Source organism: Heptranchias perlo, chromosome 14 (assembly GCF_035084215.1).
Source record: "Heptranchias perlo isolate sHepPer1 chromosome 14, sHepPer1.hap1, whole genome shotgun sequence".
NCBI lineage: Eukaryota > Metazoa > Chordata > Chondrichthyes > Hexanchiformes > Hexanchidae > Heptranchias > Heptranchias perlo.
In genome coordinates this window covers 12,640,728-12,666,282 of record NC_090338.1, presented here as the reverse complement: position 1 = coordinate 12,666,282, position 25,555 = coordinate 12,640,728, and the positions used below count along the sequence as shown (strand labels likewise).

General features: G+C 45.6%; 1 protein-coding gene across 6 annotated transcripts in view; it reads left to right on the top strand.

Moving 5' to 3' along the window:
- Positions 1-9,543: 9,543 nt before the first annotated feature.
- The window catches only part of LOC137332313 (protocadherin-1-like), a 301,656-nt gene continuing 285,644 nt past the window's right edge, over positions 9,544-25,555 (top strand). For 4 of the 6 annotated variants that reach the window (XR_010965630.1, XM_067996047.1, XM_067996045.1 and 1 more), the window contains exons 1-2: positions 9,898-10,401; positions 11,546-14,557. Coding sequence is in view for 5 of the 6 variants with exons in the window: in XM_067996047.1 (XP_067852148.1) it covers positions 11,570-14,557 (2,988 nt within the window). In the remaining variant the exon portion in view is untranslated. Of the gene's footprint in view, positions 9,866-9,897; positions 10,402-11,545; positions 14,558-25,555 lie in introns of those variants that run through there. The other 2 variants (XM_067996044.1, XM_067996043.1) reach the window with 2 other exon arrangements.

The following is a 25,555-nucleotide window of genomic DNA, read 5'->3' as shown; positions in this document are numbered from 1 at the left end:
AAATATGTAGAGAACATGATCGGGCCCTATTTTGTAGTCTCCACTGGCAGAGGCCATAAGGAAAAAAGATTTGGGAGTGATCACTGATCATACGCTGGTTAATGTGAAGCAGTTATCAATAAGTTAAATTGGGTACTGGACTGCTTCTGGAAGGCACTGGATCATATAACAATTACAACAATGTAACAAGTTATACTGACATAATACAGATCAATGGTGTGGTCAGCTCTGGAGTATGGAGAGCTGTTATGGTCACCTCACCTCAAAAATAATTTAAAAATTTCTGAGAAATGTGACCTGGATGACTCCAAGCCTTAGGGGACTGTCTTATGAAAAATAGATCAAGCGATTAAACATATTTTAGCTGGCGAACGCACTAAGGGGAGACATAATACTGGTCTAAAAAATAATTGGATAAGATGAAACAAGCACGCTTCGTAACTGAGGCTCAAGGACACGTGCAAAATTCACGAGCCTCGAGCAAGTTAAAGATTAGAAAGAAAACTTTTTTTTCCCCCACCTGCACAGGTTAGAAAGTTTATGACACTTCCAGGAAAGTAGTTGATGTGGGATCAACTGATGCACCGAAAAGGAGTTGGAACACCTATCTGTTCGAAAGGATGATGGAGGGTCAGAGATAATTAAAAGCACTGTTTGATTTTCTTTTCTCCCAGGGGCAATAGTGGAAGGAACATAATGCTTCTTGAAGTAGGGGACAACAGGTAGGGGTGCAAAGTAAGACCATAGGAGAAAGAACTTGCATTTATGTAGCACCTTTCACGACCCCAGGATGTTCCAAAGAGCTTTACAGTCAATGAAATACCTCGGGAGTGCAGTCACTCTTGTAATACGGGCAACGCGGCAGCCAATTTGTGCACAGCAAGGCCCCACAAACAGCAATGTGACAATGACCAGATTATCTGGTTCTTTTAGGTGTTGGTTGAGGGCACCGGGGAGAACCCCTCTGCTCTTCTTCGAATAGTGGCCATGGGATCTTTTACGTCCACCCAAGAAGGCAGACAGGGCCTCAGTTTAACGCTTCATCCAAAAGAGGGCGTCTCCGACGGTGCAGCGCTTCCTCGGCACTGCACTGAAGTGTCAGTTTAGATTATGTGCTGAAGCCTCTGGAGTGGGGCTTGCATTCCCAACCTTCTGACTCAGAGGTGAGAGAACTACCAACTGAGCCAAGGTGACACCATGATAGTCGGTCACAGGCTGGATGGAGTGGGCTTGGTGGGATGAAAGCCTTTTCTTGCTCCAGACTTTCCTTTGCTCAAAGTGTTAGGAAGGTGTGTTTAGAGCTCAGGAGGAAGAAGACAGAGGAAAACTAATCCATTAAACATTTTCCATCTAGTGCCATTGGTTATGTATTAGTTTTTACAGTGAAAGTTAGTTTCGGTATCACATCAATGGTGAACCATTGCCTTTGAACTCCACTCTTCACCCCTGGGTCTGGCTCTGAAAACCACAGTGGATGTGCTGGGCACAAGCAGATTAAAGGATTGCCTCCAGGAGCATGCCCACTCCACAACACTGTATTCGTCAAATTGGTATCTTTGGAGTTCAATCGCAGGCTTCTCTTTTCAGCTGCTGATGGACCTGCAAAAATATTTCCAGACTTTTTTGCTTTTGCTTTAGGCTGTTATTTTTGTTCTGTTTTTCATTCACTGCCTAGTTATTGCCAAACACAGCAAAAACTCATACAGCAGAAGCTACAAAGAAAAGACTACAGTTCCCCTGATGTCTTACTGATTAAATGCATTGCACAGTGTGGCATTGAGTCACTCTGATTAGGAAGGCCCTAGGTTTGATCCCCAGTCTGTGCTGAGTTATCATAAGGCCATAGGTCTCTCATCTTTCTTTAGTTTCTCTCCTGTCTCCCCTCATGCCCTCTCCGATCTTGACCATGAGACCCACCTCCTGCTCCCTCGAATCTACTCCCACCAAACTGTAGACCAGCCAACTTCCCTTCCTGGCCCCCATGTTAGCTGATATTGTTAACGGTTCCCTCTCCCCTTCAGATTTGCCATCATCATTCACCTCCTCAAAAAACCCAACCTCGACCCCTCTGTCCTTGCAAACTACTGCCCCATCCCCAATCTCCCTTTCCTCGCCTAAGTCCTTGAACGTGCTGTTACCTCCCAAATCCGTGCCCATCTTTCCCGCAACTCCATGTTTGAATCCCTCCGATCAAGTTTCCGCCCCTGCAACATTACTGAAACAGCCTTTATCAAACTCACAAATGACATTCTATGTGACTGTGACCGAGGTAAACAATCCCTCCTCATCCTTCTCGACCTGTCTGCAGCCTTTGACACGGTTGACCACACCATCCTTCTCCAACTGCTCTCCTCCATCGTCCAGCTGGGTGGGACTGCGTTTGCCTGGTTCCATTCTTATCTATCCAGTCGTAGCCAGAGAATCACCTGCAATGACTTATCCTCCCACTCCCGCACCGTTACCTCTGGAGTCCCCCCAGGAACTATCCTTGGCCCCCTCCTATTTCTCATCTACGTGCTGCCCCTCAGCGACATCATCCGAAAACACAACATCAGGTTCCACATGTACGTTGGCAACACCCAGCTCTACCTCACCACCACCTCCCTCGACCCCTCCACTGTCTCTGGTTTGTCACACTGCTTGTCCGGCATCCAGTAATGGATGAGCAAAAATTCCTCCAACTAAATATTGGGAAGACAGAAGCCATTGTCTTCGGTCCCCACCATAAACTCTGTTCTCTAGCTATCGACTCCATCCCTCTCCCTGGCCATTGTCTGAGGCTGAACCAGACTATTTGTGACCTTGGTGTCCCATTTGAACCTGAGATGAGCTTCCGACCGCATAACAGCTCCATCATGGAGACCACCTACTTCCATCTCTGTAACATCGCCCGTCTCTGCCCCTGCCTTAGCTTATCTGCTGCTAAAACTCTCATCCATGCTTTTACCTCTATACTTGACTATTCCAATGCTCTCCTGACCGGCCTCCCATCTTCCACCCTCCATAAACTTGAGCTCATCCAAAACTCTGCTGCCCGTAACCTAACTCGCACCAAGTCCCGTTCTCCTATTACCCATGCGCTCGGTGACCTACATTGACTCCCGATCCGGGAACGTTTCAATTTTAAAATTCCCAACCTCATTTTCAAATCCCTCTATGGCCTCACCACACCCTATCTCTGTAACCTCCTCCAGCCCTATAACCATCCTAGATCTCTCTGTGCTCCTCCAATTCTTGCCTCTTGGGCATCCCCAATTTTAATCGCTCCACCATTGGCGGCTGTGCCTGCAGCTGCTTAGGCCCTAAGCTCTGAAGTTCCCTCCCGAAACCTGTCTGCCTCTCTACCTTTCTCTCCTCCTTTAAGACAATCCTTAAAACCTACCTCTTTCACTGCACTTTTGGTCACCTGTCGTGATATCTCCTTCTGTGGCTTAACGTGAAATTTTTTTTGATTACACTCCTGCGAAGCGCCTTGGGTCGTTTTATTAAATTACCAGTGCTATATAAATGCAAGTTGTTGTATTTGTAGGTGGGATACAGTGTTACAATCGGCCCCGGCTTGTATCAACTTCTTTGGGGGACGAGAGGGGGTAGGAAATAGCCACGGTCACTCTTGGCCCGCAACCCTCAGTGGAAAGTGTGTCAGTATGGACCTTGGTTGATCCAGCTGAGATGCCCTCCAAGATCAAATGGCTTGCTTTCCCTCACTCTCCGAGCCGAGAATAGGCAATTGGGGGAGATACCGGGGGAGCGGGGAGTGCTGGGGGAGGGGAGTGTTGATAGCATCCATAGGATGTGGCACCACAGCAAAAGAGGGAAGAAAAATAGGAGGAAATAAAGCCTGAGATCACCCTGCAGAGAAATTTCCTCAACCCCAAACCCATAATAGAGTCTGTAATACTCTTGTAAATGCCAATATTGGCAATTTAAAAGAATAAATCTATGTCTAGGTGTACCTGGTAGAATAGCCATAGTAAGCATTTAGAGACAGTAAGCAGTCAAGGTGACACACTTGCGATTTCCTCAACGGAGTCCTTGGTAAATGAGTTATAATTGGTATCTACATCTCGTATACACATGTAAGGATCGTGTTTTATTATTTCATTGACTTGATTTAATAAAGCATATTAACGATACTTTTTCAGTGTTTCCTGGTCCTCGAACTTGTATTAGAGATAAAGGTTGTATGACAGTATCCTATAATACTTTCACATAAGGGCAACATATGGCAATATCCTATATAAACCCAACAATAAACACAGGAGATGATCTATTTACCCTGTAGACATGAGATGCTTTTGTGTTGTGCCCGTGATGTCAGCTCCTGATGTACGAGTCCTGTACAGCTGGCCACAACCTTAGCAAATCCCAGCAAATTTACTTTTGGTCTGCACAGAACGCGCGTATCGAAAGTTGGCATGGGTCTCGCCCAAAATAGAAACAGCTTTGCTTTCTCCCTTTGCCCTTAAGGAGTTATTCCCATGTGTTGAACTCAGTGATCAACCATTGTCGAACGGATAAAGATGCCTTGCCTGCTTACGATGCCACACAATTAACTGAAGATTACCTCATGGTTTTAAAGTTATTTCTGTTACTGTGCTAATTTGCTGAAGTGCTGCTTCTAAATCAGCCTAAGTGCCGCATGCACTTGGCAAATGACTATCAATGCCTGACACCTCCCACTTAATTGTACGACAGCCTAAAGTCCCAATCTCTGTCCAATTGCCAGCTATGTAAAACATCAATTGACTGAGGGTGGCTGAATGCTACCACTGATAAGTGAATTCTCTGCTAGGGATGGTTTCTGCAAGACTCAAAAAGGAAGATCTCTGTTCTGTGAAGCAGACATGCTGAAGGGGATTCCCTGGGTCTTATCCGCTCAACGTAAGCTGCCTGAGTTTGGGCTTTGCTAGATTCAATGGTGAAGCTCTGCAATAGATGATAAAAAAAATAACGTATCGCAATGAAGGACCACTGAATTACCATCCACTCCCAGCAAAGTATTGAGCCGTGCAGACCAGGAATGGTGCCAGATTCTCAGGTTCTGCTGAGCATCTGATCTCAGATGACCTTAGTGGACTGAGGTTAAGGAGAAAAGGAGGGGGTAAACAATCAGATAGTGTACCCCGTTCCTGATCGATATCCATTGGTCTCTGCTGGGAAGAACGCATGTCTGGGCATCAGTTGAGGGTAGGATTTGACTCATCTGTGATGCTTTCCATAGCCAAATAGCCCACTGGCACTCACTGTCTCCACTCACACATGAAGAATGGTAATTTGGGCAAGGTGTTAGAGGGTTGTGGGCATCTGTGGAACCATACCCAAGCAACGGAGGAAGGGTGAAAATTGGTACACAAAAAAACTGCTTACTTCAACATCCTGCTGTAAGTGCAATACGTAAAAGTTGAAAGAAGAAAGGCTTGCATTTATGTGGCACCTTTCATGATCTCTGGATGTCCCAAAGCGCTTTACAAACCAATTAAATACTTTTGAAGTGAAGTCACTGTTGTAATGTAGGAAACACAGCAGCCAATTTGCACACGGCAAGGTCCCACAAACAGCAATGTAATTATGACCTGATCATCTGCTTTTTTTTGGTGATGTTGGTTGAGGGATAAACGTTGGCCAGGACACTGGGGAGAACTCCCCTGCTCTTCTTCTATGGGATCTTAGACGTCTACCGGAGAGGGCAGATGGGGCCTCAGTTTAACATCTCATCCAACAGGCGGTACTTCCAACAATGCGTCAGTCTAGATTTTGTGCTCAAATCTCTGGAGTAGGGATTTGAACCCAAAACCTTTATAAGTCAAGAGTGCTACCAACTAAGCCATCCTGCAGACCTAGTAGCAACTACAGTAGAAACTTTACCAGTACCTACATAACATTCACTGCACTCCCAAAACACCGTGTGAATTGCTTTGGGACGTTTTTAAGTGATAAGTCGCTATAGGAATACAACTGTTGTGTCAGTAAATTGCATTCTGGTTCGTTTCCATTGAAGTTAAGGTAAACAGCTAGCTGGCACAGTAAATTGGCGCTGAAATGCAACGTGTCATGGATTGGTGGGTTGCAGATTTGCACCTATGATTTGGAGCGTGACAAGGCGCAAATCTTTCACTGGGGTGGCGTGGTGTGGGGTGCGAGAATAGCAAGAAGACGAGAGGGAAGATAAATTAGACTAAGGCAGAGGGTGGGTCAACCTAGGCTGCTCGTTCACACCTCCTAGTGGCCAGATTAAGAATGGTTCCTAAATCAGATTAAAAAAAACAAATCCAGGTAACATATCTGCAAGTGACAGTGCGTTGGAGCACCAGCAAGTAGATTGTCACCTGTTTGGTTTAGGATTAGACAGTTAGCTGTTTTGAGTGACAGTGTAGAAATGTTTAAAATGTAAACCAGACATCAAACATCTAGATTTTAAACTTGAAATCCACTTATCCTCCATGCTCACTTCTGTTTCAGGATTTATTTTTCTTTCCCCATTTTACATCTTCCATTTTCTCTCATGCCCCCCTGTGATGGGGGTTCCACATTGCAGACTGGTCAAAAAAGTACAAGCCCATGGGATCCAAGGGAGAGTGGCAAGTTGGATCCAAAATTGGCTCAGTGGCAGGAAGCAAAGGGTGACGGTCGATGGGTGTTTCAAGTGGGGTTCCGCAGGGCTCAGTATTCGGTCCCTTGCTTTTTGTGATATATATTATTGATTTGGACTTAAATGTAGGGGGTATGATCAAGAAGTTTGCAGATGATACAAAAATTGGCCGTGTGGTTGATGGTGAGGAGGAAAGCTGCAGACTGCAGGAAGATATCAATGGACTGGTCAGGTGGGCAGAAAAGTGGCAAATGGAATTCAATCCGGAGAAGTATGAGGTAATGCATTTGGGGAGGGCAAACAAGGTAAGGGAATACACAACAAATGGGAGGATACTGAAAAGTGTAGAGGAAGTGAGGGACCTTAGAGTGCATGTCCAAAGATCTCAGAACGTAGCAGGACAGGTAGATAAGGTGGTTAAGAAGGCATACGGGATACTTTCCTTTACTAGCCGAGGCATAGAATATAAGAGCAGGGAGGTTATGCTGGAACTGTATAAAACACTAGTTAGGCCACAGCTTGAGTATTGTGTACAGTTCTGGTCACCACATTACAGGAAGGATGTAATTGTGGAGAGGCTACAGAGGAGATTTTCGAGGATGTTGCCAGGACTGGAGAATTTTAGCTATGAGGAAAGATTGGATAGGCTGGGGTTGTTCTCTTTGGAACAGAGGAGGCTGAAGGGAGATTTAATTGAGGTGTACAAAATTATGAGGGGTCTGGATGGAGTGGATAGGAAGGACCTATTTCCCTTAGCAGAGAGGTCAATAACCAGGGGGCATAGATTTAAAGTGATTGGTAGAAGGATTAGAGGGGAACTGATGAAATTTTTTTTCACCCAGGGGGCGGTGGGGGTCTGGAACTCACTGCCTGAGAGGGGGTGGTAGAGGCAGAAACCCTCAACACATTTAAAAAGTACCTGGATGTGCACCTGAAGTGCTGTGCCCTACAAGGCTACAGACCAAGTGCTGGAAAGTGAGATTAGTCTGGGTGGCTCATTTTCAGCTGGCACGGACATGATGGACTGAATGGCCTCCTTCTGTGCCGTAAATTTTCTATGATTCTATGAAGGCACAGTCTCCCTCACTGAGGTTCTACCATCCTTGGGCACTCATCCTGTACATTGTAAAGGAGCCACTGTTCATGAGGCTTGATAGTGGATATCAACTGGCTATTCAACTGCATGGTCATACTACTCCTATCTCTGTAATCTCCTTGAGCCCTAAAATCCCTCCCAAAGCTCCCCGGTCTTCTGACCCTGACTTTTTAAATATTCCCCCCCTCCCCGAGCCTTACCTTTAAGTCTTTAGCTGTCTCCCTATGCTCTGGAATTCCCTTGCTACACCCCTCTGCCTCTCCACTTCCCTCTCCACCTTTAACACCTTTAAAACTCACCTCTTTTTTGTCTTGACCTCCATTTTTGTCCGATTGAGCCTCTGTGAAGCGCCTTGGGGCGTTTTTCTACATTAAAGGCGCAATATAAATGCAAGTAGTTGTCCATTTTAACTTCCCTAACCAAGGAGCAATATGGTCAATCTCAGCCATAGAGATCAGTTAACTCAGCACAAACCAGGGAGGAGGGTCACGAATTTTATTTCAAATTGAGAAATCAAGGTGAATTGGTCCAAAGCCCATAGTACAGGACACCATCCAGGTTTTTTGATAACTCTCCTATGAAGTGCCTTGGGACATGTCACTACCTTAAAGGCGCTATATAAAAACAGGCTGTTGTTGTTACGAAACATGTAAAGAAGCTCAGTTACAACCCTCAGAATTCCAGTGCAACAGCCACCATTTTATTGCACAGCAAGCACATTTTTCCTATCCTCATAAAATTTTACAGTAACATACAATAATGCACTTTCCCCCCTCCCCCCCCAGGGAGCTATTGATATGCACCTTATGTTAGTCCTTGCTGCAGTACATTTGTTGAGCATTTCCTTTGTCTGAAATCATGTTTTAAATCATCACACATTCCGACACTCCAAAGTTGCAGCTCTTTGAAAGTTCAACACCCTTCTAGTCCCACGGTGTCTGCGTACTGTGCTTGAAATCGGAGCACACCTGTGCACTGTCCCTTTAAAGGTTTGTCTTGAGGGACTGGTCTCATTTTGACTGACACTGCTTAGGCACAGCTCCCCGGGTGGCTGAGTGGAGAAGTGTAGGTCCTGATGCACTGCTGATCCCTGCAGACTCAGAAGCATTCAGGCATGAGTGAGTTTGGTCGGGGGTGGGGGGAAGGCACACAACAATTTTGGCATTCGCGTACCTGGGCTGTGGAGGCGGAGTAAAGAGAACACAGTCTGGCTTTCACCAGGTAGCAACCCTTGCTTTATAGAGAGGGGGTGTGGACCTTAACGCGAGCGCATGCTGTGATGCTGCCCATCGTCGAATAACCCGTCCAACATTTGCTGTCTGGGGTTGAGAGGTAGTCGAGAGCTGCATTGCAACGAATCACCGACTTTAGGAGAAAGAGAGGGGACAAAACTGCTTAGTTACGTGATGGAATTTTTTTTTCCATTACGGTGTGTTTGGGCACGTTTTCTAGAATCATCCATAATTCTTTAAAACTATTACCATTTTTAGAACACACTCCCCCTCCCAAAAATAGCAGAAGCATAAGTTCTTTAAAAAAATATATTAAAGGGAAAAGAGTGAAAATCTCCAGTTCCAATGCGATGCAATGAATTTTTTTTAAAAAAAATATATCTTGCAATTAAGAAACGTCGGTAAAGTTAGCGTTGTATTAAATCCCAAGTTAGCGGTGTTGCTTTTCCAAAAAAAAAATCATATTATCATCCCTTGTGGGAGTTTCTTTTTTTTGTTTGAAAGAAAATCTTGCCAACTCTGTCTGTAGATGGCGCCCTCTCTCGTTAAAACGGGGTTCCTTTAAACTTCGGCAACAGGTTCTGACTCTGCGCTTTATAAACATCACACAGCTTTGAGAAAGCGGAGAGCTCCCTCGACAACAAGCTTCTCTCGCTCTCTCTCTCTCTCTCTCCAATGTAAGGAAGAAGCCAGTAAGGTGTGCAACCAGGAATCTCTCTCTCTCTCTCTTCTTTTGACTCAATGCATTTCCAGCGGGATCCCCCAGTCTCATCCATCACGATGCACTGAGAGAACCAGGAGAATATATATATATATATATATAAAAGAATTGAGGAAAGAAGGGGATATTTTCTTTTAAAAAAAATAAAATGCGGAAAGTGTACGTGCAGCAAAGCAGCGATTTAGCAGCTCGGAGCTTCTGAAGTGGGGATCCGGTGGAATGCGGTAAGGCAAGATCCAGTTGCACACAATCACGTGTTGCTAGATCTAAATTTCTCTTTTTAATGTAAAATAAAAGAGCTGATTAGCCTAATTGTTAATTTCAATCAGGTTCAGTCGCCAGTGTTTTTTTTTTGTTTGGTCAGTTTCATCATGTGAATTTCAGGGTTTTTTTTTAAAGGATTGTTTTGAAATGCTCGTTTCCCTGCTGTGTTTATAGAGAGAGAGAGAGAGAGAGGGAGATACTTTATTATTGAAAACAAGTGTGGCTATTGACCGGAGGATGAATTATTTTCACACAACCCCCCTCCCCCGATTATATGGGTGCTCAGTGAGTTAATGCTTGTGACGCGCAGGGCGGGCGAAAGGACGGGCTGCGAGACTGACTCAGTTTCACTGGGAGGAGTGAAGGAGAGAGAGAGAGACAGAAAAAAAAGAGAGCGGACAGCGCCAAGCAGAGAGGGGAAAAAAAAAACACAAGCAAACTCCCAAACCCAGTGCAGCAGGGCTCAATGAGACACTGGACCCACTCAGCCACCGAGGTAAGGAGCAGTGAATAGTCCTTTTTTTACATTTTTTTTGTTAAAAAAACGATGTATTCATTTTAGAGTCAGTGTTAATCTGTATGTATAGGCACCTGTATTTGGTTTATTGTTGGGTAAATCCCAAGCTACTATAAAACAGGAATGAAGGTGCATTTTAATCCGGATTGGTCGAAAACGACGTAGTTTAGGTTGGAGGGGAAGAGAGATTGTTTGTTGAATGTTGGCAGAACGCACACCGGAGTTAGTGTAGAATAGAGAGGATCATTACAAAAACCTCGGCCGGGTTAAGGGGGGAATCCACTACGTGGTCTCGTGAAATTAGTAAGAACTGTGGTGCGGAGGGAATATTGCAGATTTCCACTCGGACTCTTAATATATAAAGATTGTGCGGTCAACTCTCAAGGTACGAATGTATCCGAGGTTTATTTATAACTTGTGGTGGTGGGGGGTGATTTTTATTTTATTTTATTTTAACCCAATATAACATGCCCACTTCCTCGCCCCCACCGCTTGGTTTGTAACAGCCCGGAGAATGGCACACAGCATCTCTCTCTCTCTCTCTCTCTCCCCCTCTCGTTCTGTGTATAACACACACTGGGGTTTGCGGCTTTCCCTTCGCTACCTTTTTAAAACACTCCTCAAGAAGTGTCCATCCCAAACGGTGTGAGATTGGAAGCGTTGGTTTTTTTCGCCTGCTAAATAATCTCCATGTGGGTTGAAAATCAAGATGCACAACATAACTGGCGGCTCGAATCGGAAACCCTTTTAAACATTTTGGTGAGATGGGGTTTTCTCGGCTTCTCTGACCCTATCCCCGTGTGTTGTGGAATGTGATAAGAAAGGACCTGGAAATCTCTCCGCCACAACTAGTCTACTTTTAGAGCGAACTGTGCTTGCGTTTTAAACCCTAAAATGCATTCGATTGACGAAATGGAGTATTGTGGGTGCTGCAGTAACTTGGTGCCTCTCCTGTTGAACTAAGTTAATTGCAGTATTGATATGGGCGACTGAAACCAGTTTAACACATCATTTATGGGATGTAATAAAGGTTCCTGTGTTGATACTTTAGCCCAAGATTTCGAGAATGGGGGTTTTAAGTTGTTAATTTGTAATTTTGAAATCTTCCCACCTCCCTTCACAGCTCGGACTGTACTTGTAGAAGCCGATGGATCACCCATGTGTTCCCGTTTTCGCCGGGTTGTTCCCCCTCTTCCTTCTCCTCCTCCTCTGGCCGGTTCCTCGCCCTTGCCTGGCTCAAAGCTCGGTGAAGTACTCCCTGTCCGAAGAGCAGCCTCCCAACACTTTGATCGGGAACCCGGGGGAGACGCTGGGGCTGGAGAAAAACAACCGCCTCTTCAAGCTGGAGGTGGGCAAACCTTACCTGCGGGTGGACGAGACGGGAGGCAACCTGTACACCACCGAGACTCCCATCGACCGGGAGGACATGTACTGCGAGAGCCCCATGGAGTGCGTCCTGGAATTCGAGATCTCGGTGACCGACACCCTCTTCAACACGGTCCCGGTACTGGTGGAAGGGAAGATCTTGATCCAGGACATCAATGATAACACCCCGAGTTTTAGCTCCCCGGTCATCTCCATCTCCATCCCCGAGCATACCAACGCGGGCACCATCGTCAACATCCCCACTGCCACCGACCGGGACGCGGGCACCAACGGGGTGGCCAGCTACGACCTCCTTGGCACGGAAGCCCACGGGCTCTTCAGCTTGCAGGTGGCCGAGGAACACGACGAGAAGCTGCCTCAGCTCATCGTGACGGGCCACCTGGACAGGGAGCAGCGGGACACCTACGATTTGACCATCCGGGTGGTGGACGGTGGCACCCCTTCCCGTGCCAGCACCGCCATCCTCCGCATCGCCATCCTGGACATCAACGACAACGCCCCCAAGTTCGAGAGGTCCACCTACGAGGGCACGGTGGAGGAGAACAGCCCCGTCGGCACCTCCATCCTCCAGGTGCGGGCTAGTGACCTGGATCTTGGAGACAACTCCCAGATCGAGTACACCTTCGCCCAGGCGGCAGACAACGCCCGTCGCCTGCTCAGGCTGGACAAGACCACCGGCTGGATTACGGTGCAGGGACCCGTGGACCGGGAACAGGTCAGCCAGTTCAAGTTCTTCGTCCACGCCAGGGACAAGGCGCCCATCCCCAAGCAGGACAGGGCTTCGGTGGTCATCACCGTCAGGGACAAGAACGACAACGCCCCCACCATCGAGATCCGCGGCATCGGGCTGGTCACCCACAAGGACGGGGTGGCCAACATCTACGAGGACGTGCCCATCGACTCCCCGGTGGCCTTGGTCCAGGTGTCGGATAAGGACGAAGGGGAGAACGCGGCGGTCACTTGCATCGTGGCGGGGGACGTGCCCTTCCAGCTGAAGCCAGCCAGCGAGTCCAGCAGCGAGAAGAAGAAGAAGTTTTTCCTGCAGACCACCACCCCGCTGGATTACGAATCCGTCAAGGAATACGTGATCGAGATCGTGGCCGTGGATTCGGGCAACCCGCCGCTGTCCAGCAGCAACACCTTGAAGGTGCAGGTGGTGGATGTGAACGACAACGCGCCGGTGTTCACTCAAAGCGTTATCAAGGTCTCCATCCATGAGAACAACCAACCCTACCTCCCCATCCTCAAAGTAGAGGCGACAGACGCTGACAGCGGCACCAATGCGGAACTGATCTACTCCCTGTACCCAGGCTCTTTCATCCAGGGCTTATTTGACATCAACCCAGACACTGGAGAGATTCGGGTCAACTCGGTTCTGGACCGCGAGCAACAGGAGCGGTACGAGTTCAAGGTGGCCGCAGCGGATAAGGGCACCCCGAGCCTCAAAGGCACAGCCACGGTGGTGGTTAACGTCCTGGATGAAAACGATAACGACCCTAAATTCATGCTCAATAGCTACAGTTTCTCGGTCCGGGAAAACCTGCCTCCGTCAAGTCCAGTTGGCATGGTGACTGTGTCGGATGCGGATAAGGAGGCGAATGCCCAGATAACTTTGTTTGTGGACCCTGACAATGGTGAGTTCGCGATACAGAATGGCACGGGGACTATTCTTTCCCGTGTCTCTTTCGACCGAGAACGCCAAAGCACCTACACGTTCCAGTTGAAGGCCGTAGATGGTGGGACACCACCCAGGTCTGCGTTCGTCAGTGTCACCATCAATGTTTTAGATGAAAATGACAACACTCCATTCATCACCCAACCTTCCAATTCCTCCTTCCAGCAGATAAATCCCCTCACCACTATAGGGACCTCAGTGGAGCAGGTAAAGGCCGAAGACATGGACATTGGGACCAATGCCAACTTGACGTACAGCATCGTAGGCGGCAACCCTTTTGATCTCTTCCATATCTCTCCTGGCGGGAGCATAACGCTGGAGAAGGAACTTTTGCGGCGGCACTATGGCTTGCATCGGCTTGTGGTTAAGGTGAAGGACGGGGGTACGCCAGCTCGCTTCGCCACAGCCCTTGTGCACATATATGTGAACGACACCATGGGGAACGTCAGTGTGGTGGAGGCCCTGGTGGGTCACAGTCTCAACACTCCGCTCGATGTGGACATAGCGGGGGATCCCGAGTACGAGAAGAGCAAGCAGCGGAGCAATGTCTTGTTTGGGGTGATCGCTGGGATTATTGCAGTCATACTGGTGATTGTGATCGTCGTGTTGATTCGCTACTGCAGGCAGAAGGAAGCCAAGAGTGGCTATCAGGCGGGCAAGAAGGAAACCAAGGATCTATACGCTCCGAAACAGACCAACAAAAACACCAAGCACAAAATCAAGAAGAACAAGTCTCCCAAACCTTCCAAGCCGATGGAGGACGAGGAGACGGGCGCCCAGAGGGGATTAAAGTTCAACCTGATAAATGACTCTAGCAGTGACAGCCCCCGAATCCATCTACCGCTCAATTGTAACCCAGGGAGCCCCGACCTCGGCAGACACTACAGATCCAACTCCCCTCTGCCATCCATTCAGCTGCACCCGCAGTCACCCACGGCTGGCAAGAAGCACCAAGTTGTGCAAGATCTCCCGGCCACCAACACCTTCGTTGGGACTGGGGACAACAACTCGACTGGCTCGGACCAGTACTCCGATTACAGCTACAAGACCAACCCTCCGAAGTACACCAAGCAGGTAGGGACTCTAGTCAGTGCAAGTGGCACGGAGCGAGTTCTTTCCAGCGATGGCTACAGCTGGGGTTGATTTTGAGCGGTGTAATTAATGATATTTAAGCTCTTCTAAGTTTCTTTTTTAAATAAATGTCGTACTTTTTTATTTCTTCGAGTAATGTGGTGCATAACTTTATTCACGAATAAAATCTGCGTGCAATGTTTTCATTATAATATAAATCTAGTTTCTTTTTGTTTTGGATTCCATTTATGCATTATTAACACTTAAACTCACATTGCGTTCTTAAAACAAAAACACACAACGCTTAAGGAATCGTAACCATTTTCAATTTGCAACTTGCATTGTCTTGTTCATAAATCAGGATCAGTAAATGTTTGTCCCCAACGTAATAATTTGAGTCAAATGACTAGATTTTGCACGCACGGGTTCTGCCTGGAACACATGGCTTTAAAACTGATGCAAGGCAACTCGGCAAACTTGTTTTTTTTCCCCCTTTGTTCAATGCTCTTAATACTTGTGTGGCATTTGCACATTCATAAATTTTGTGACCTCGTTTATGCTTTTATTGAGGGTCTTTGCAAAACAAAAAAAAAACGGTTCTCTGTGTAAAAGATCCTGGCAAATGCAGTGCTTAAAGGTTGAAATGTGTTTTATTTATAAAATGGAGCTGGGTTTTATCGCCATCAAATTCTGCATTCAGCAAAGTAGTTGTATCGATACAATCTCCTCCCCCCTCCCCACACAGACTTTTTAAAGAATTGTTTCAAATAATCCTATGAATTCATTTGTTTCTGTGGACAAGAAGGTGAAATGCTCCGAATTCAATAACCGAACTGGCTTATCGGATTTCAAATCCTGCTTCACCACAGACAGTAACATTTTGTCAGAATGCATTGTAGTACACAAGGATTTTTTTTTGAAATTTCAAGTCTCCTGGTGGCACAGATCAGCTTAACATTCATACTGGTGCTATGTTATTTATCACATAATATAGATACTCCCAGCGACAGTACTAAATTATACTTTCATTAGTACCTAACCCTTTACTGCAATAAATATAGAACGTACTGACTGAATTTGGAATCTTGCCTAAACCAATGATATTGGATAGTTATTGGTGTCATTGCTACACATTAAGTGTCTGTATTGTCAGTGCAGATGCATTAACCTAAGAGTGTGGGTTTATTGTAAGTGCTGGGCAATTGGCGAGCACAATATCTGTGCGTAGGTTCACTCTCCCAAGCTTTAATAATCCATTGCTTTGACTATCCCAACCTGTAATTCAATTTCAATGTCTCCCTGTATTGTGAAAAAAACAGTGATAGTTTCCCTAATGACCTAACGCGTACAGGGCATTACTTGATGCAGCACTGAGCCATTTAACTACAATAGCTTGAATTTATTTAAAAAGAAAGAAAGGACGAGCCTGCTTTCGTACAGCACCTTTCACGAACCCGGGACGTCCCAAAGTGCTTTACAGCTAATGAAGTACTTTTGAAGTGTAGTCACTACTGTAATGTAGGGAAATGCGGCAGCCAGTTTACACACAGCAAGCTCCCACAGACAGCAATGTGGTAATGACCAGAGAATCTGTTTTTTTTTATGTTTAAATATTGACCAGGACACCAGAGAGAACTCCCTTTCTGCTCGTATTCGAAGAAGTGCCACAGTATCTGTTAAGTCCACCTGACAAACCAGTGCCTGGTCTGCTCTAACATCTCATCTGAAATACGGCACCCCCGACAGTGCAGCATTCCCTCAGTACTGCGCTGAAGTGTCAGCCTGGATTATGTGTGCCAGTCTCTGAAGTGGGACTCCAATGCTGACACCTTGGCACTTTGAAATGTACAAAATGTCCCTTGGAACTTTGTGGGAGGGGGAGGAGGAGGGTTTATAAGATGAGGAGGTTTTTCAATTCACTGTGATGGGGACAAGGTACCAATATAGGTCAGCAAAGCTAGGAGTGATGGATGTGCAGGCTGGTTTATGGTCGCCTGAGTTTTGAACATGTTGGAGTTGATGGGAGAGTGGGAGGCCAACAGGTTGACATTGGAGAAATCGAGTCTAGAGTTGGCAAAGAGTATGGATAAGAGTCTCAGCAGCAGTGGGAGTGAAGTGGAATAGAGATGGGTGACGTGGCAGAGGTGGAATTATGGGGTCTTGGTGATGGATCGGATGTGGGTTTGAAGTTTAGTGCTAAATGAAGCGGGTTTTGCATGGCCTGGTTCAGTCTGAGCAGGTGGCCAGGGAGGTCGATGAGTCAGATCTATTTAACGTTATGTGCTGAATTATCTGATCTCAGCCTGGGCCGTGTTGGAGGGGCTATAATTAGGCCTCGGCACCCATGGGCCAACGAGTGGGGAAATTGGCCAGTCTTCCCGTTCCAGATTGCTGCCTAGTGACTCCTGCTGGAAAAAATATGTGTGGCTGAGAACCGAATTGGGCTTGGTTGTGATGCTGTTTGTGGTTGAATAGCCTGTTCACGCACAAGCCTGGACAGTGAGTGTTAGGAGTGGCAACTTGGGGGAGATGCTGGAAGCCTGCCTAATGCACTGTGGGACTGCACTCCAGTGTGATTCAGGACTTTCTAGAAGATTGGGGGTGGCGGGCGGGGAATTGTAGCCAAGAACATGTTACCAGTGGTGAGATGGAAAGCAGATACCATCCTTTCCATTCCCAAGGTTCTTTTAACCCCCACCCCCCCCACCAAAAAAAAAACTTTAATTTGAATCACAAACTGTGAAATATAGGACTGGAATATCTCATTATTTCTTGATTTAGGAATATTTTTTTGAGATCCAAAGTTTTGACATTTGTATTCCGTCTGTATTGTTGAATTCTGTTTAAATCCTTTTACAGGTAAGTAGATACTGGTTTGTGCAATATTTTCAGCAGGGACCTCATTATATAAAAAAGAAATAAACCCAATGAGTACAGTTGATAAGTGTAAACCGACTACCAGAAGTCAGTTCTGGTTCAGTGATGACATTAATCCTGTTCCTTTTTGAAGTCTTTTGAGAGAAGGGATTTTGTGTTCAACAGGACCATAAATCTGTCTGATATTTACATGGAGGTTAGGAAGAGAGCATAAAGATCTTGGGGGAGGGGGAGGAGAATCAATGATTGATCTAGTCGTGATTGGACAGTGGAAGGAGTGGCCTCTTCTCATTCTAGGCTTCCTATGTGAGGAACTTGGAAGGTATGTTGTATCAAAAATTTGGGGGAGGGCATGAGAGGTAACTCTGGGGTTTTGAGAAGGGGGTGAGAAAAAGAGTAGAATATAACTCATGCCTAACAAAAAGGGGATGGGGGAGATATGCGGTTGCATCTTAGTGTGAAGAATTTACTGAAGAACGTTTTAATGATCAGTGCTTTTTCCCATCCTACTATTTGGACTGACCAAGATTTGAGTACATTTCTTCAGCTTTTCATACTTGTGATGAAAAACATGAAGTTAGTCAGCTAAAACAATGTCCTGTGATACTGACTCAGAAGACCTGCTAAAAAGGGTGAGCTTTTTGCCGTTTGATTCCATTTTTCCTTTGAGGCATAATGTTGGATAGAGAAAAGTGCTCGTTCTGAAGTGATTGACTTGGTTAATATCCAGAACTGCTGGCCTTGCAACATGGAGATGTTGGATCACCTGATACTCTACCTCTCCTGCTTTACCAGCACATTGTGGTGTATCCCTTGTCCTTGGAAGAGTAACTAATTTAATGCTGTGGAAATGAGCTGACTTTGGCTCTTTGGGTCTCTCCAGATGTTCAGGTAGATATGGATGAAATATTATTTACTACATATAAACACGGTCCTCGTCAGCAACTGAGCAGTGGTGTGTATGCAAATATGTGCTGAGTTTCTGCTTTTCAAACTACAGGCAGCAGGAGTTTTCAGTGACTTTAGCTGTGTCTCGGGGCTTTGATCAGCTAGCTCAGCTTTGGCTACCTTTTGAGTACCCTTCCCTGCCGTGTCACCCACGCTACCCCAGCATCTCTTGTCATCACTCCGATGCCAGTGTTGGCGCGTGAATGTTAAAAGGTGAACTCTTTTGAGACGTCCTGGCGTTCAATTAGTTTCCGTTATTGATCACTTCCAACAAAACCTCTTTCTAGTTAAAGGTAAATGGGAAGCGTGTACTAATTTTGCCCTCTGATTCATCAACAAGACAGAGATATGCCCAGCCCTTTGCTGAAGTTGCACCGGTCTGTCAGGTGGCAGGAGAGTGGACGGAGGATGCCAGTGTGTTGATGGGGAATGATGAGCTCCCGAGATGTAGTAAATCTTGCCTGTCAAAAAGGCCCAAAAGCACCTGAGGAATATTTGTCGATCTGAGGAAATGACGAGTGTCTTGCGCCTTCCTGAACGCACAGTCCATTTGGTCCCTCAGAGACTGTCCCTAACTCTCTCCGTCTACCTTAGCTGCAGGAAGCCTAAGAGCAACTGATAACTGCAGGGCTGCAGCATTTTTCGGTGCCCAAGTAGTGGTAAGGATGGTGGGCCACCAAGAACAATGTCCAATGAGTCCCTGGCCCAGCCTTCCTGCCTAACCCCAAACACTCTGCCAATGATTAATGCCCATCAAATGTACAGAACTGTACAAGACTTCCAATATATGTATCTGCAAGTACCAAACATTTAGTAATTTAACGTGTCCTGTAATTACCACACCTGAGTTTGCAATTTTTTTTAATCTAAGGGATGCGAGCCCTTTTTTTAGGAAGAACTTGCATTTATAAAGCATCTTTTCATGTCCTCAGGGTGTCCCAAACTGTTTCACAGCATATCTCAATAAGAACAATAACCAGGTAGTGTGTGTTGGTTGAAGGATAAATGCTGGTTAGGACATCAGAAGACCCCTACACTTCAAATAGTGTCACGGTATCTTTTACATTCAACCGAAGCAGACGGAGCCTCGATTTAACATCTCACCTGAAAGGCAGCATTCCTCAATATTGCACTGAAGTGTCAGCCTAAATTATGCTCAAATCCCTAGAGTGGGGCTTGAACCCAACAACCGTCTGACTCAGAGGTGACAGCTCTGCCGTTGAGCCAAACTGACGCCTGTTTTAACATCATTGATATTTGGTCCATACTATCTCTTTTTGCATTAATGCACTTTATTGATATGCTGTTAAATATGCCTGATAAATGCCAAATCATAATAGATCTGGCTACTATATTTCACTTTGCAGCTAGATTTTTTTTCTGTCGTGTCTACAGATTTGAATATTTTATTTTCATGATGACATTTGAGAACTGTAGGCAATCTGCATTGACCAAATCATCTGTACAAACCCGTTTAAAGTTTTGGTCAGCTTGGCTGACGTGCCTCCAGTTTCCAATTGCCTGCGAGCACTCACTACCGAGGCTCACACTTGACAACTTGGGTGAGGTACCAGAGGGCACCGGGTGCCAGTGGAAGGGTACCCCAGCCACGGACCAATGCCATCTGGGCAAAGCTACCTTGCTTAACAATTGCCACACGATAACTTGTATAAATAATGTTGCAAGGAACAAGTCTTTTAACTGGTAGGCTTCCTTCTGATTTGGGCCTTGTTAAAATTATCTCACCCATCCCCTCCCACCTTCAATAACTCTAAAGGGGGCATTCTTTTACAAGGCTTATTTATCATAGATGGTTGGTTCGGAGGATCTGTGTCTATGTGCCGTGCCTGGTGGATGGAGTTTGATAAATGGGATAATTGAACTTCCACCAGGGTGTCCCAGTTAACAGGCTTGCACAGCAAGCAGCAAATGGTGATGTGAATCTGAGTCCATATGGTGAAGCTGATCTGGGCTTGTTTTTCTAAACGTGTTGTAATATGTTGGTAAGCAAGACACTTTTAACATCTGTTCTACAGAACTATACAGCTCCACGTGGGTGGGGGTGGGGAGCCTTTCATGCAGTCGTTGAGGCTGTGGATGTTTGACAATGAAGTGAAGGAACCGTTAGCAGTTCACCAGACCCCTGCCTTGCTATAAAGGGTGTTTTTGTGTTCAGTTCTTACAGACAATGAGAACGCAATGTATTGATTACTACTTGCCTGGGGCAAATCTGAAGAAATAGTGAAGGCCTCTGGTGATGCATGAAAGAATTTGAAAGGTAGTTGAAGTAATTCAGAACTTTGTCGCAGCCTCTTTGTTTTAAAACGTGTGTTTTAAAAGTGTTTTAAGCTGTTGAACTTTTTTTTTTGGGATGGTGTAAGTTTCCAGATCTTTGATTTTCATGTCTCCTGCCAATTTTAATGGCAGAGTACAATACGGGGGAGAGATAAAGCAGTTTATAATCTGGCAGCACATCGGTGGATGCCAATTGAACAGTGTGAGTGTAAAAGGGCAGCAATGATGGATTCTTGTCTGGTGTTGGGGCCACTGACCCAAAGTAAGGTCATTTACTGCTTTGATTTCCATCCCAAATCACTGTATACAGCAGTGGTGCCTTTGTAATTCACTTGTTCTTTTTTTGCATGGATGGTTACAATTTTATAGTCCCTAACATGTCCCCATTTCTCCTCCTCCTTCTGGCCTCTCCTTAGAGACATGTTTACATCAGTGCTTGTTTAGTTTGGATTGCAGGAGAGCAGTGTTTTAAGCTGGTTGGCTTCCCACACTTGCATTTCTAAAACAGTAATGGCTGCCGAATGGTGAACCCTTGTTTCTATCATTCTGTTGCCAGGAGAAGGCAACTGGTTTTGGCAACGTGAATCCAGGTAGCCAGACCTCCCATGGGACAGGCTCGACGGACCAGTTGGTCTTCTCCTGTCAGTCATGATCCAAATGCAGCAAATACCAATGCATGAGCAACTGAAAGTGCTTATTCTTACTAGGATATGATTCCAGCATCCCTCTGGTACCTTGCCACTCTTCAACCCTTTTACGTTATCTATTAACTTTTTTCCCTGTCTAGGGAGAGCAATTTCCCCGTGTTGCTCTTTTTAATCCCCCTCCCCCAACCCCCCCAAACTTATTTTTACAGTTGGGGTGCTCATTACACGAACTTGGAGACCCAATTGTTTTATCAGTGGAAATGAAGGGAGACACAGGCTCAATGCCACATTGATAGAGCCACAGTCAGTGATGCCACTGGCTATCCAAGTGTCGGTCTTGGAGTGCAGCCAACAGAGGCAGGCCTACAGGCCCCTCTCATTGGCTGCACTCCTGTAATAGTGAGGCGTCTTTTCATGTGAGGTGAGACAACCATAAGTATCTCTGGGTTATCAGCTACTTTGGGAACCAAGGAGTGGCATAAGAGACCATAAGACCATAAGTAGATAGGAGCAGGAGTATGCCATTTGGCCCCCTCGAGCCTGCTCCGCCATTTAATGAGATCGTGGCTGATCTGATTTTTACCTCAACTCCACTTTCCCACTCTTTCCCCACATCCAATGGCATCCAGTGGCAATGACAAGAGAACCTGAAAGTACCTTTTATTTTCGAGAAGAAATTATATGTAGTGCATTTTGGAATACGATGAAGTGTAAAGTATGTCCTCGTCCCTTTAGCTGGATTGTGCTCCAAGGTGAGTATTGATTCTTGTATTTTTTTTTATCTTTAAAATGTAGATGTGATGTTATATTTTGTATATTATTCATTTTACAGAGCCCGATGATTTGAGAAGCTCCATCTGTTGGACTGGTTTCCAAATCCTGACGTTTTTCTGTGGAAAGATTAATTTGTCTCATTACTGGGGGATTAACAGGTCTCCCAAGAGTGAGGAAGGCGGGCGGGGAGGGGAAGGGGGAAACGCAGATGACACAGTTCCCACAGGAGTGGAAGTTGTACGAAACCCTGCACCTGCTCAACTACTTTATGCCAAATCCAGCTTACTCGTTTCCAGGCAACCCTACCAACTCCCATCACCTGCACATAACACCCATTTCCTGCTTCAATTGGTGAGAATCACATGGCTCATTTATTTCACAGTTGAACTTCTGGTTGAATATACGTTGAAGCTTTGAGTTTCACTTCTTTTTTCCTCTTTCCCCATGGAACCGGAGTAGCAGCAGCAGCTGAAAATGACCGACAATGGAGCATCTCCCACTATTATTTAACATTGCAATGGGCAACCTAGAAACTATTGCGTCTGCGTAACCTTGTACGCAATTTTTAAAGAATATATATATATATTAGTATTTGGCTGTGGGCCTCTCCCGCCATTGGAGGTGGGACAAAAGGAAGTCTGAATGGGGCAGTAGTGTTAATCACTGGCCATGATGGGCAGGGCTAAGAGCTCAGAGTGACTGTGGCTTGAAGGAAATGAAATGGTATTCCAAAAGAGACTGTTGTCTCTGGACCAGCTTTGGCAAGTGGCCCTTTGAGTTGACTCTTGGTATTTTAAAGTACCATCATTCTCAGGATGTGGGCGTCGTGGCAAGGCTGGTATTTATTGTCCATCCCTAGTTGGCCTGAGGAGGTGGTGGTGGGCCTTCTTTTTGAACCGCTGCACTGTCGCAGTTTGATACAATCGAAAGGATTTGCTAGGCCACTTCAGAAGGCAGGTAAGAGTCAACCACGTTTGGTGTGGGACTGGAGTCACGTATAGGCCAGACCGGGTAAGGACGGCAGATTTGATTCCCTTAAAGACATAATTGAACCCGTTGGGTTTTTATGACAATCCGATAGCTTCATGGCCACTTTTACTGATATCAGTTTTTTTATTAAAGATTTTTTAAATATGGAATTCAAATTCCCAAATTGCAGTGGTGGGATTTGAACTCGCATTCTCCATCAAGACCGCTGGATTATTAGTCTAGTAACATAAGCACTACCCTGTTGTACCCTGGTTTCTCTGAGAGATATGCATTGCCTCAGTTACATTGCTTCACTGCCATCAACCTGCTCTTCTATAGGGGTAACTTTTATATTTTCATGCACCTGGTGCAAATTAATGGCTGGAAGATTGTGCCGGGTTCCCAGATGGGACTTGTGTGGCCAAATTCCCAATACAAACCCCTGATGGACTCTGCACTGGGAATTTTAAGTAGTCAAATTTCTTCCCAAAAAGCATTTGCTATACACAATGTGCTTATTCTTAATCTGCGTGTTGTTTTTGGTATTAGCTGTGGCTGTCGGTAGCACTCGCTATCTAAGATAGAAGGCTGTGGGTTTAACTCCCACTCCAGAGACTTGAACACATAATCTAGGCTGATACTTCAGTGCCAGTACTGAGGCACGCACTGCGCTGTCAGAAGTGCCATCTTTCGTATGAGATGTTACACCCCATCTGCCCCCTCAAGTGGATGTAACCGATCCCATGGCACTATTTCGAAGGAGAGCAGGGGAGTCCTCCCCAGTGTCCTGGCCAATATTCATCCCTCAACCAACATCACTACTTTAAAAAAGCAGGTTATCTGGTCATTATCACGTTGCTGTCTGTGGGACCTTGCTATGTACAAATTGGCTGCCACATTTGAAGTGTAGCCACTGTTGTAAAGTACTTAATTTGCTATAAAACGCTTTAGGACATCCTGAGGATGTGAAAGACACCAGATAAATGCAAGTTCTTTTTTTCGTTTAGTAAACCGTTTCCTGAGGCAATTAAAACTTAGTTTTGACTGTTGCAATTATATACCAGTGTAAAGTTTCCAAGTGGGAGATGAGTAGACAAAAAGTACTGAGTTGCAAGAAGTGTAACTTTTCAGGAGATGAGTGACTTGGCTAATCTCCAACCTGGAATCTTTCTTTTTGTAATGCAACAGATATCACCTTTTATAGAGGATAAAAGTAGTGTTGTCCCTATTGCTTACTCAGAGTATCAGTAAATCTCCCAGGGCACTGTCCCTAGTATGTCAAGAGCAGGATTCAGTTAAAGTTCAGCGTTCCAGATAAAAATGAAAGGAATACAGTGGGGGGAGGTTGTTAGTTGAAGGAAATAAATGTAGATACACTATATATTAAAGAATTCCCAGCAATTAGGAATTGATGGGGATTTTAAAAGGACAAATTATAGCAAGGTGGATGAGATTCATCAGTGTCTGTGTCATACATAAACATAGGAAAAATAATGCTTTAGAACTTAAACTCCCAGTAGATAGGCAGAGGAGCTGCCACTTACTGGTTGGGCGGCCTGAATGGTATAGCCCATTGTTAAGTTAGACCAAGAATTCCCATTTTAAATGTTAAGGGTAATTTTCAACTTCACTAAAACCAATGGGATGAAAATCGGACGAGTTCTATAATAGACTGCTGGTCGGCTTGGCAGATTACCGACTGCTGTGGTGGTGAAAACTATCCCTGTTGACTTGAAATGCTGCTGTAAAAGCTTTGTGTCAACAGGAAGTTACGTCTTTGGAACAGGAAGTGTACATGCGTGCACAAGATTTTTTTTGTGTTTGAAACCAACAGCTGTGGGGGAGAAAAAAACGGGTCAAGTCAACGTGGTTTTGATATTATGTAATAGCATTGTGTGATACTTGACCTAGTCTTGAGGGGGGAAACTACTTTTCCTATGCTTATGCTGCCATCTTGGAATTGGATAAATACTTGAGGGGAAAAATTTGCAGGGCAATGGGGAAAAAGCAGGGGGAATGGGACTAATTGGGTCAGCTCTTTCGAATGGCCATCCCCTGTGCTGTATGATTCTATCTTGTTCTGATTTCCATGTACACCCGTCAAGAGACAGGTTCAGAGGGCAGGCCTGGAAATGTTGCTTCACGGTCCACTTTGTCTGTCACGACGCAGTCAGGGACAAGAGGTGGGCAGGAGAATACGTCACTGAGCCAGACACCTGCTCACTCAGTCTCTGTGCCATTGTGCGCCACAAGTACAGTTAAGCTCTGAACTGGCTTAATGCATTTAACAGGTTCGTGAAGAGGAGTCTCTCGTTCTGGTAAGTGGATCTCGAGAGCCACTGAGATGAATGGGACAGGTTAGATCTGATCATTTATGTTTACAAGTGCAGCCTAGAACAGGAGAAGTGTGTTGGCCCAATCCTTCTAACATTCAAGCTCCTTTACTACTTCACTTCGAATTGCTTCCACCACTGGTGATAGACCTATCTGT